A 13,165-nucleotide genomic window follows, 5' to 3' on the forward strand; every position below is an offset into this window, starting at 1 on the left:
GGGACTGAAAATTAATCCCAGCCACAGTTGCTATTTTGGGTAAATACAGTTTGGTGAATTAAAAAAACTAATAAGAGTTTTCATGATAAAGTCTCTTGTTGTCGTCCCTCATGCCAAAAGACTCACTCTGCAGATCAGACATTCTTAGGGATTAGCTCAGACTACTTGTCTGCTTACTGGGAGCCAGTAATAACCATCGATCACAAGTGAAGCTGGCCAACACCTGGAACTGGATGCTTTGGGAAATAAACAGCACCTGCCCCCACACCCCATTCGATGCTCTTAAGCCGCCAGTTGCAAGTGAACTGAGCACCTTTGTGTACATTTGAGTTATATATGTGCGTCATTCCTTCCCATAAAGTTTGATTCGAGTAAGTTAAAATAACATTGGATAACAGAGGTTGATATAATTTGGTTTGTTTGCCTCAGTATAAGGAAGCCCAATGACTGGGTGCTGCTGCTAAGGATTAACTGCAAACCAGGACATGAAAACATCAATAAAAATGGATTTGGAAATCATGGTTTGGTAAGTCCAGAATTAAGTGAAATTTGCTCTAAGAAAGTTACGACTAAATAATTCAATGAAAATAAAATCATTCCCTTACTATCACTGTCACTCTGCTGCATCAATTCAGGTAGTTTGGGTAATTTACCCATCCCTTTAAAGAATGGAAGGTAAACTTCATCATTTTATTCATGTGTGCACCTGTACATACACACAGCACCCTTGTTCTACGCTCACTTTCTCCCTCTAGACAGAAAAAGGAGAACATTCTCCAGATAGGAGGAGGTTAAGAATAATTGCTCCTGCTTTCTCCTGCAAGAAAAGAGGGATTTCATCCAGGGAGAGGGAGCAACCATTTCCCAGCATCTCTACCACAAACTGCCTTTGGGGGAAATGGGGAAGACACGGGAAGGGACCTCCATAGTTTCGCTATATTTCAGCTTTATGAATTAGACTACTTAGATAAAATAAATCCAAAGGGATAATATTGGGTTAAAAACAATAAACCCCAGCTGATAACTATGTCTCATTACAATCCATGTGTCATAATGCTAGAAGTGTGTGTGTGTGGCATGCATGCGTGCAAGCATGTGTGTGTGTGCCTTCAAGTCAGCTTTTGACTCCTGGTGACTACTTGGACAAATCCCTGCAGTTGTCTTGGTTGGAGGTTTTTCAGAAGTGGTTTGCTATTGCTTCCTTCCTAGGACTGAGAGGGAGGGATTGGCTCAAGGTCACTCAGCTGGCTCTGTGCCCAAGGTGAGACTAAAATTCATAGTCTCCCAATTTGTAGCCTGTGCTTTAACCACTGCACCAAAATGTTATAAGACTGGGGAGAGGCAAAATAAATTCCTGCTCAGTCATAAATATTAGTTGGTGACCTAGGCAAGCTTCTTGGCCTAACTAGCCTTACACTTGTAGATAAAACCAGAGAAAGAAGAACATACAGTTTCTTAAGATCTTGAAGAAAATATCTAAATGAAATGAATGAATTGGGCATTTCTCAAATGTGTGGCAAAGGATTTGCCTCGTAAGTTTCAAATATAAGTTTCAAGCTGCATTCTGAGTTCTTGTTCTTCTACCAGATATTGGTAGCTGGGCATTGCTTTCCTTCAGACTTTTTTCCTCCTCTTTATTCTTTCATACTTTCTGTGAAGTCTGACTCTGAAAAGAACTCTGATGTTATCCTAACTACAATTCTTTTATTCTAGTAAAACATAACTTTAAACAGGATTTGAATAAGCCACAATAGCTGGCTTTACATATTATGCTAACCTATAAATTTTGGTTTACAAACCACAATGGTTACATTCACATACTGTCTAGTGCAAACCAAACACATTATGGTTTAGTGGAACATGTGAACTCATGATTAATATAACAAGCCAATATCTCCATATTCTGCAACTAAGGAAAGCATAACAAGAGTTGGCAAGCAGATAACAGAGCAGAAAAGCTTTCATTTGTATTATTGAAAAGAAGATAATCCATAAGCAAAGATGACTACATTCTCTAAGAATATAATTAAGATAGACTTGCTTGTTTTTCATTTCTTCACCTTTGAAATCTAAAAAAATAAAAGATAACCCATCAAAATCTCATGAAAAACAACAGTGTAATTAACTTGCATTACCAGTCCAACAATCCTGTATTTATATTAGTTCATTCCGTGAACAATTAGTAGTGGTGACAGCAAGAATTTTTTTTAATTAAAAGGACAAAGAGTTTACCATCCAGGCAGAAAAAGATTCCTCTAATGGCTAGCTTTTAGCATTTTTGTTCTTATTTTGCTTCATAAAGAATCTCCTGATCTGCTGTTTCAATGAATGTTTTTAGTCTTATGAAAAAAACTGTTCTTTCTCACATTTTTTCCTATGCTATCCAGTCATACTTATATCTGTATTCTCACTTGTTAACCTATTTCACCTTTTTTGTGTTCTTCTCTCCTGCCAAATCTCCAAAGCATCCCTCTGCCCTCGTAAAGTTTGGCCTGTTCCCAGAACAAAGTAGGCTGTTACATGATCATGTCCTCTTATGCTCATAATTTAATCAAGGTCACATGTAGTCACATAGTTAAGCACAAAATGAGGGCTGAGCATATGACTACATTAAAGTGACCCTTCACACAGTTGAGGATTCTCTGAATGACTGTGCTTGCTTTTAAAGTAAATCATAGGTTTGGCCCTTGAAAAGCCACAGGGTAGGGGGGAAGAGAATATGTTCCCAATCCAGGCTGATGTCAACTCTCATTTGCAACAATGGTATAGTTCTCGTTACTACTAATAACAGGGGTGGTTTAATATCTCCTTACCTCTCTGCTAGTCTGAAAGTGTTTTTTTTTAAAGTTGCCAATCATCTTTTTTTTTTTTTTACAAAATATTCAGTTTTCAGTCTAAAGTAAAACAAGGAAGTAAATGTCAAAAAACACTGTGCCCCAAAGAGAAAGAAGTATTTCGCAGATAAGCAGATAAGGCTAGGGTGGAGGAGGAAAATACACCTGCAAGGACAAGGTGATCCTCCTACAAAAAATTAATAATGGTGAGTTGCAACCAGTATACTACAAAAATAACCTGAATGTAAAAATAAGAATCACTAAAACAGTTATATATAACTAAGGAAATACTAATTATAAAAGATAATGTACTCATCTTAAAACATTTACTGAACATTATCCATTGAGCATCACACCACTAAAAATGCCCACATTTTCAAATGCTTGGAAAAGATTAACAAGACAAAGCATTTCTTTGAAAAATATATGATAGTTACAGCAATCTCAGGGAGAAGGGAGGGCTTATGGGTTGCAATGGGTTCTTTGGTCTTCTGCCTTCAGTTCTCTTTGATGCCACATAGACAATTTATGGAATTAGTTCACCTAAGTGTAATGTAGGATATATTGCCAGAATAGACTTTTCATCATTAAGATTTTCAGTGGGAACTACGTTAATAGGGGATTTCCATGACATTGTAGGCCAGAAAGAAATACAAACACTCTTTATACAATTTTTGCACCCTGCATCCCCATTCATATATGTCAGGATAAAGCTTCTGGGATGGCTCTTGGTGCAGGAAATGTAAGCCACAAAGAGTTACATACAATAAACACACTAACAAACAGGGGGCCTACAAGTTTCAATTCTGAGTTAAGAAGTCTACTATCCTAGTTCTAGTATAAGTATAAGATTCCTACCTAAAGACATTATGCCAAAATGTCATCAAAAATTTTTTGAGTACAATCTTGAGCAAACTGTTACAATTCAGTTTCAGCTTTCATTTGTTGAGGAATAGTGTCTGACTCACATCCATGGATGAAAAATAACTGCATATCACTAAACTGCAGAAGGGTAAAGCTTGTTGGTAGTCATTCCTAAAAGGAAGCTTTAGGCTGGGAAGCTCCGTCCCATCACTCTCTGGGACAGCAGGGGTTGCAGGTGCATTTGCATATATTTTTACAGTTGATATCAGTGGCAATGAAAATAGATTGATAAACTCCGATCCTGTTTTAAAAAGCAAACATTTTGAGTCTTTCAAGTTTATGTCGTCTCATCAAAAAGTCAAGGCATGATACTCTGCCCACAAACTTTTACCTTGTCAACTGCCATAAAACTAGAAAAACATGAAGGCAATGACGATCACAATACAATTGGCCTCCCCTGACGCACTTGGGATTTTAAGAGCCTTTTTCATTGAAAGGCGTTTTACCCAAAGCAAAAGTAACACATTTTGCATTTCTCCTACCCATTAAAAACAGCAGGAATAGGAGCTGCAGCAGCACGATATCCCGTTGCTGTGCTCTTGCTACCCTCGAACACACGAGTTACTGAGCGTAAAGAAGGCTTTTGGAAGGGTCGCGTTTCCAGCCCTCTGGGGTGGGCGTGTCGTGTCGGTGCAGTGCACTGTGGCTCCCTTGGGGGAAAAAAGAGGTAGGAGGCGAGCAGAACAGGTTAGTTAAAAGAGGGGAGGAGAAAGCCGCGCGGCCGCCCGACCAGGCCTGGAGTGGGCGGTGCCGCTGCCGAGCGCACGTAGCGGCTGCCTGGCCGCCGGCTTATTAAGTAAGCCACAGCACTCCGATACAGCGTCTTCTCTTGTCCGGCCGTCTGATGCTAATGTTGCGGGCATTGCACTAGGGCCCCGTTGCCGGAGCGCTCATGCCTCAGCCCGAAAGGATGGACACGACTAGCTGCGGCATGGATGAAGATGCTGGCCAGGCGGAGAGTGCTCGGACTCTCGGAGTCTCGGGTCGCCGCGCATCAGTCTACAAGATCAGTCGTCGGAGTTCGTCCGAGCTTGGATTAAGGAGCTACGATAACGAAGACGGTGCCTGCGCTGTAGCCGCAACTCCCGACCCCGTGGATTTGGAGGTGATGGGGACGCCCGCTGTAGCTTCAGAGAGTTCTCGGTCTCGAGGTCTCCACGTTGCTTCAGCCACGGGATCCGCGGGCAGCGAGAGTCCTCCGGAGGCCGTCCCGTCACGCCCTCTGCTCTCTCCCACGGAAAGCCGCCAAGATCGCGAACACTGGGAACAAGAGGAGAACGAAGAGGCTGAGACCCGGGCCGTGGCCACGTCTCCGGACGGTCGCTTTCTCAAGTTTGACATCGAGATTGGCCGCGGCTCCTTCAAGACTGTTTACAAAGGGTTAGACACGGAGACCACTGTCGAAGTGGCTTGGTGCGAGCTGCAGGTTGGTAAAGTGGGCGTCCCACGTTTTCTGACGAGCAGGACCTGGAATAAATGCAAGACTAAGCTCAAAATGCGGCAGGCTGAGCCCCCTGGAAATGTATTTGCGACAGAGCAGTTTGGTTTGGGAATATGATAGTTTGGGCACGTGGAGAATATTTCAGGTTGGGACGATAGTGAAGAGAGATGAAGGGAGCATGAAATGGGAAGAGGGTTATGCCAAATCCTTTTTTCTTAATTTTTAGTTACATTTTTCTTGTTTTTTTTAGCTCCATTGTGCTAAAAACGATTCAAATGACAGTCATTTTACTGGATTGTGATTTGATCAAAGTTTGAAGCATTTACATCCTTGTTTTCTTCATAAACTATTTACACATCATGTGTTTGAGTACTGCACCTAACACATACATTTTCCTGTCATTTCTAAGTCTTGTGTTTCTGGTTTCTCAATTTATATTGTTACTAGGTTTTTTACCAGTTTGGAGGCAGCTTCATTCAATATTTCTGCTGTTTTCAAGGAAAAGGGGCATTGAAAATATAGTTGTGCTTAGAAGTAGTGAAAAATGAATCTTTAGGCCAGTCTAGAAAACTTTAAACCAAGCCTGAGTCAAAATGAAATACTTTTAGAAAGTTAGCAAAGCTGCCTCTGACAAGTTATCTTCTAGAGGAGTGTTTGGAGAATTAGGGAAGATAATCAATGTGGGAAACAGAAAACTTTCTGAAACAAAAATAGGATAAATATGAGAGCTAGTTTCAATTGAGCCAAGAAGAGGCAATGAAGGAGTGTTTGTGGCACTGCCTTGAAGACCATTAATAGGTGGGCCTCCCTTTGCCTAGATTTGAGTAAGGAAGAAAGACCAACTTCACATCTCAAACCCATTGATTGAACTTTGTTATATATCATTGAAAAACTACTACTATAGTTACTACTGCATTATTTTTATGATTGGCTCAGCCATTGTTGCTGGATTGTGGATGTCTTAAAATAATCTAAGACTATTTTACATGTATCACTATTTCTTTATTTGTTCAGTCATTCATTTTTATAAAGTTATTTCTCCCAAAGAAACCCTGTAGTGCAATAAAAAAAAGTACAAAGTCCAATAATCAATTGCCAATCCTAAAGGTTAACTAAGATATATAAAATAAAATAACTTTTTTTGATTAGAAAAACTTATTGGAACAATTATTATCCTACAAACGCTAATGCAAAAAATATAGAGATATAGTTGGTATAGGTGATGTTTTAATTATTCTAATTGTAATTAGTTGACCTTTAAACATAATTACTTCAAAGGGTGTTTTAAACAACTCCCAGAATTCCTACACTCTGGTGATGCTGGATTTGATGAAAGTTGTAATCCAAACAACCTGGAGAACATTATGTAATTTATCTCTAAAAGAAGAAAAAATATGATGAGCTCTTTTTGCTATACTTTTCCTCCAGGTATGAGGAACAGGCAGAGCAGTGGCATAGTCAGAATTAATAGGACTCACAACATGTGTCTAGTTGGAGAAATGTGTACTTGGAAGTTTAACTTGAAGACTTCTTTCTTCAATCTCAGTTCAAGATTTATTTTTCAGTAATGAGGGAGTGATCTTCTGTCTGGACTCATGCAGTCATATTTTTTAGAACTTAGCTCTCGTATCCACCCAGGTTCCAAGACTGATGTCTGACACAAACTGACCTTTCTTTGAGTATGACTTCCAGTAACTCCTACAGAATCAATTGAAGTAAAAGTATATATTGACAAAATTGCCTTCTCCCATGGATTAAAAGGTGCAATTGCTCCTGTTTTTTCATCCCATCAAGATTAGTTTCTAGTCTCCAGGGCATAGCATGATAGGGTCAGAGAAAGTGCTAGGCTGGCAGCTATTTTCTTTCCTTTGTTGCCAGAGGGATTAATTCATCAGAGTTCAATGTGACTTGTTGGTAAGTCATGTGCCATAAAAGTATGGAAGCAAACATATTCCCATAAGTATCTGGAAATAAATGTTTATGTGTGCATTTATGATTGAGACATATATGAGCTTGTTTTATGTATTCTAAGAATAGTAAAAGGAATCCTTCAGGTTTTAGAAAAATAGGAGAAATATGATAAAAATGTTTTTCTGAGAGTGGATAGTAGTGGAAAGTCTTAGAAATAGAAAAGGCCAAAGTACTTTTCCAGGCACTATACCAGCTCTCTAAAGGACTTTGTCTAATTTTTGTTACCTTAGTTTAAAACAACATTTTGCTTGATTAAGTGTTCATGGAAAGCTTCTGTAGTTCAAGAACTGTATAAACAGTATAAGTAGTATAAACAGATTTTTTAAAAACATAATTTAAAAACATAATTTTGATGTCCTATTTATGAAGCCCAGTATAGGAGTTCAGCTAAATAGTGTTTTCTGAAGTCAGATAATTATTTAAAACAGATATAGCCACTAATTTGTGTAGTAAACTCTAATAGCAAATCCCAATTAAGTTTACTACAACTTCCATCATCTACAGCTGGCAGTAGTTATGCTAAATGGCAGCAGCTGTAGTCCATCAAGTCTAGACAGCAACCAGGATAAGAAAGATTGATGCAGCTAATTGGATAACTGCAACTAAAGAAAAACAACTACGAATATGAAATTCTGCCTTGATTTCTCTCTTTTTCCCTTCTGCTGCTTTCTGATTTCTTAGAAAACATTCCTCCAGCCCCAGAAATTCTTGCTTGCCCAATTCTTGGCAAGCATCACTACTACTACTACTACTACTACTATTACTACTACTACTACTACTACTACTACTACTACTACTTCCTTCTTCTTTCTTTTTCTTTTTCTTTTTTCTTCTTTTTCTCCTCTTCCTCCTCCTCCTCCTCCTCCACCACCTCCACCTCCACCTCCTCCCAAAAAAAGCTGTAATATTTATTTGCATGTTTCTTTTCTCATTGTGCCTTGAAGGAGGTTAAATACCTGTCAGCATTTTATTCCCCAAAAGTTTAGCCAATGGGTAACAAGGGGTATTAATGTTTTGATAATGTGAACTAGAATCCCTAAAAATAGTTCTTGGCATAAGGACCTTTATCAGCATTCTCCATTTTTAAGTTTTTGGGAAATTATTGTATCCAGGAATTTTATTTCAGCATTCAATCCTGAATTCCATTATTGTGGAATCAGATATGGAATATCAGAGAGAATGATCTCTGCTGTACACTCAGGTAGAGAAAGAAGGAAATTATATCCAATGGGCCAAAGTTTAAATGAGTGAATCTGTCCTAATGCATAGGTGGCATGGTGAGATATTAATTCTTTTTTGGATGAAGACCTTAGGGTTCATAAATTATTTGCCTGAGGGCAAGAAGAGGATATATCAGAATGAAACATGTAGTTATACAAAACATTAACATGACTAGTCATATGGTATTGTGTCACTAGTCTTAGTCACCTATTATTCTTAGAAGGCATTTATTGCTTAATTTAGATCACTGGATTTAACTAAGGAGACTGGATTCTGTACTGAATACTAACTTGCATTTTTTTTGAACTCAGTAGGGATATTTGATCCTAATCCATGTTGAAGAAATATTTGCCCACTTTCCTTAGAAGAAGGCAAGGGTCATCATGGACAAATGAGTTCTAATGATTGCAGATATAACTATCATATATAGACCATGACCATCTCCCCTTGAAAGGCATTTTCCAGTTATGCCCACTTTACCTGCTCTGAAGAAAGAAATGTATATTTTGCAGAAGGAGGAGATAAATCTAGTTCCACTCTCAGACATTTCTTCTTTTAGTACTTTACTGCTGCTGCTGAATGAAGTTTGCTGTAATTCAAAATCTCAACATTTTAGTTTTGCTTATGTAGTAATTTCTCCTAAGAGTCCTAAGTGGATTTTTTGTCCACAATCTCCTAAGTCTACGAAGAAGATTGGTTTGAGTACATGAACAAAGGACGCTTATTTCCACAACTCCATAAGGGAGTGTCATGCAAACACACAAACACACACATGTATTCTTTTATTCACCAAGTACATGGCAATAATTGCTTCTGTTTTTGGAATTATATGTTTCCTTTTATGCATGATTGGTTGATCATAGCTCCCTCTAAAAGCAGACCTTTGAATTATTTCAGTACAACTCTTTTAGATAATTCAGACTTTGTGCAAATTTTATCAAATCTCATATCACATCGACCAGGAACGTCCAATTTATTAGAGCAATGATGGATTTTAGACATGTTATAGCAAATGTGCTTCCAGCTATTGTTGAAGCAATTTTTGGTTGTCATTTCCATGAAAATGTTAAAAGTTTCTTGAATCCTAACTACCAAGAGCATATTATATCAATGGTCTTTGGTTGCCAATAAATTTATCTGTGTGGTTCTAAATGCTGATTTTGATCTATAAAGCATATAAAACTTGGTAGCAAAGTACCTTATAGACTATTTTCTCCAAACAGAACCAATTCATCTAGCTCCTGGTAATCTCACTTTTAAGGAAATCAAGGGCATCAAGGCAAGGAGATTGTACTTTTCAGTTGTAGTACCAACAACATGGAAAAACTTTCCTGTGAATTGTTTGCTTGTTTGTTTGTTTGTTTGTCAAGCTTAGGCCCATATCACTGTCCAATGACTCTGAATGGTTTACAGATTACCTGCCATATTCATAGTCTTCCAGAAAATAGTTAAGACTGAATTATTCTGGAGGAAGTTTCAGATTTGAATTTGATTTACTGTTATGTTAGTAAATGATGGGGAATGCATTGCTCTAAGAATATTGCATTCTAATATATTAATTTATTATGGAGAGTAAGTTTAATGTAGCATGTAAGGCACCAGGCTGGAAATCAAGAGACTCTGAGTTCTAATCCTGCCTTAGGCACAAAGCCAGCTAGGTGATCTTGGGCCAGGAGGGCCAGTTCCTCTTGTTCTGCCCAAGGAAGCAGACAATGGCACCACTTCTGAAAATCTTACCAACAAAACAGGAGAGACTAGTCCAGACAGTCACTAGGAGTCAACATTGGCTCAAAGGCACAAAAAACTAGTATGATAGGGCTTAGGGCCATGGTGGCGAACCTATGGCACGCGTGTCACAGGTGGCACGCAGAGCCTTCTCTGTGGGCACGCACACTGTCGCCCCAGTCCTAGGCCTTCAGCTGGCTTTTATAAACCTTTTCACTTTAGGCCTCTGCCGCTGTGTGTAAAAAAAAAAGGTTCAATCAAGTTGGAATTGATTGATTGAACTTTTTAGTCCCGCCCAGTCTGCCGTTACCACTGAAGCCATGCCCACCCAAAGGGCCACGCCCACCTAATTGGCCACACTCACTCAATTGGCCACACCCATCCAATGGGCCACACCCACCCGGCACCCGATGATACATACTGTAAGTGGGTTTTGGGTTGCAGTTTGGGCACTCGGTCTCTAAAAGGTTCGCCATCGCTGGCTTAGGGTATTGTCATTGTTTTTGTAATGTTCCTATTTCTTCTCTCCTCCATCTTGGACGTTGTAATATTTACATTTTGTTTGGATGTTAATTTGTATTTACTATGTTGTGTGCTATGTTATTAGCTACCCAGAGTCACGATATATAAATGAAACAAAAAGCAAATATTTATATATACTGTAAGTATAGCTATTGTAACTGCTATGTCATAATGAAATTGGCAGCATACAAATCTGATAAATAATAATAACTGTATGTGGTTCAGTGAGCCTTAGTAGCTTTTTTAAATCTAGGTTACAGTTTAGTAGTAAAAATGTATAGAAAATGATTGTATCATATCATTTTTAAGTGATACAATTAAGAGCAAGTTATACAATGTCATTAACATTAAGAGAGGTTACAAGGGTCATTATGAGATATGAATCTGTTTCATGCAAACTGAATTTGTGCATATACAAATTTGTAACATGAAATCTAACTCATTTATTGTAGTACATTAACACCCAGGTACTTGATTGAGTCGTTAAAAAACAGAATTAAATTTGCTATGAATTAGTTAAGCAATCCCAATCCATCTGATATTTATTAATTGAAGAATTATCATTTTAATTCATCAACATATTACTCAGAAAAAAATGAAATCTCCCCCCCTCCCCAGTTCTGAATCTTGCTAAATTGAATGTACACTTGTGTCAGTTAATTGTTACTATCTAAAAGGAAAAATAGATTTTTGGGGGAAAAATAATCTTTGAAATGGAGAAGTTGTCATAGATTATTTGAAAATCTGGTAATGGAAACCAATGATTTTTCTCTCTGTCTGCTCTGCCTTTTTATTGTAGTTTGTCTTAAATTCAGGATTATCACCTTTTGGGAAAATGTGCAGTTCTTTTGGCATAGATATTGATTTATTTTTCCTCAGTAGCTAGCAAAAATCTAGGTGGTGATGTTAATTGATTAGACAGTAAGCAAATAAAGGAGCTTGTAATGATGTGACTGATATTCAAAGAGTGAAGATACCTTAAAACATTTGAAATTCTGGAATCCACTTATTGTTTCTGCTTAATAACTCTCTGCCTTTGGCTGTTCTTCCTTTCTTAGACCATGAATTCCCAATTCTTGTTACATCCAGAAAAGTAAATAACATTGTACATTGCCATCTGTATGTCCAATTTGGATTTTTTTAAAACTCAGGCAAGGTTATATCACTTTATTTAGGATTAGCATATTATGAGCTTTGTTTCACACCTTGGAACTCATTGTGTCTAGGTCTATCTTACTTTCCTGCAATATAGAGTTATGGTCACAACTGGATTAAATTCTTATCTGCAAATGAGGTAAATGTCCTTGAAGTCAGTTAGAATATGCAGATAGTGCTCTAGCTGGGTACAGGACAAGAGCACCTTAAACTGTTAGCTTTTCTTTATGCTTATGCACTGAAACTGGGTAGATCTTGATTTTTTTTCTACCACATTCTGTTCTTATTGATCTAGCCCTATTAGATATCCATGATAAGGGCTTTGATGATTGTAGCGTGGGGTGAATATAAATCTTTATTAATTATGAACAAGTGATACTGGTATTAAAATTGTTTCTGGGAATCTGCATCCTGTTGTATTCCTTGCCACCCTATTTAATACATTTACAATTTGACCTCTCAAAATAAAATAAAGGGAATGTTTTCAGTAGTAAGAAAGCAGTTTTCTTGGGTGGGAATTAGGATGTTGGCTGGGTCTTGTCTCAAAGTGACATAGGGTAACCTTGAACTTTTTTTTTCACATGAAGGTTGTGATGATGATAATTTACTAGGTGCTAAGAAAAAAGCACTCTGTATATACTCAAAACTAACAATGGTCTCTTTCTCATAACTGAATTTAAATGCTATCCGTGGTCCTTCAGCCAGAAGAAAACTATAGGGCATAAAATTGGCTGCCCCTACTGAGCAAGTTTTGACAGAGGAGTAACCTGTTGGTCTGGTATGGTGCAAGATTTTGGTACAAATGTGATCTCTGGGCTTCTTTTGAACACAGAATTAGCTCTATAATGCTACTCTGGAATAGATTTAAATCCCTGAACAAAGTACTTGCACTCATGTAAAGCTCCTGAGAGATCTTTTGGAAAAATGTTCTATTTAATTGGTAAATGACTGATTGATTGGATATATTGATAGATTTCATTATCTTAGCTTAAAGCTGGCCCTGATTTCATTGACATAATTGTAGGAGGCTGCAGAGTTGAATAAGAATCACAGGCCTTGAGTAATCTCCAGTGATGTTCTTCAATTTGCAGATGCTATGCAGAAAGCCAACCAAAAATATAAAAAACCTAACCAAGATTTACAATATCTTCTCACTATCTCTCGTTCTCTCACTCTCACTCTCTCTCTCTTTCCCTCCCTCCCTATCTTTCCCTCCTTCTCTCTTTCCCTTTTTTATTTAAAGCAGTTCTTGTACTATGGAGAAGACTTTTGTAGAAACACAGGACTTTCTGTCACTTGTTCTTTAAATAAAGTTCTGTTCTGTCCTATTTTTTCCCCTTGCAGTTGTTCATTATGTTGCCTATTAAAATAT

General features: G+C 37.9%; 1 protein-coding gene across 1 annotated transcript in view; it reads left to right on the plus strand.

Annotated features, from left to right (window-relative positions):
* The first annotated feature begins 4,668 nt into the window (after nt 1–4,668).
* WNK4 (WNK lysine deficient protein kinase 4) overlaps nt 4,669–13,165 on the plus strand; it is a 39,108-nt gene continuing 30,611 nt past the window's right edge. Inside the window, exon 1 of the mRNA XM_029283782.1 lies at nt 4,669–5,184. Within this exon, the coding sequence (XP_029139615.1) occupies nt 4,669–5,184 (516 nt within the window). The remainder of the gene's footprint in view (nt 5,185–13,165) is intronic.

Source organism: Protobothrops mucrosquamatus, unplaced genomic scaffold, assembly GCF_001527695.2.
Source record: "Protobothrops mucrosquamatus isolate PMUCROS unplaced genomic scaffold, P.Mucros_1.0 scaffold227, whole genome shotgun sequence".
Classification (NCBI taxonomy): domain Eukaryota; kingdom Metazoa; phylum Chordata; class Lepidosauria; order Squamata; family Viperidae; genus Protobothrops; species Protobothrops mucrosquamatus.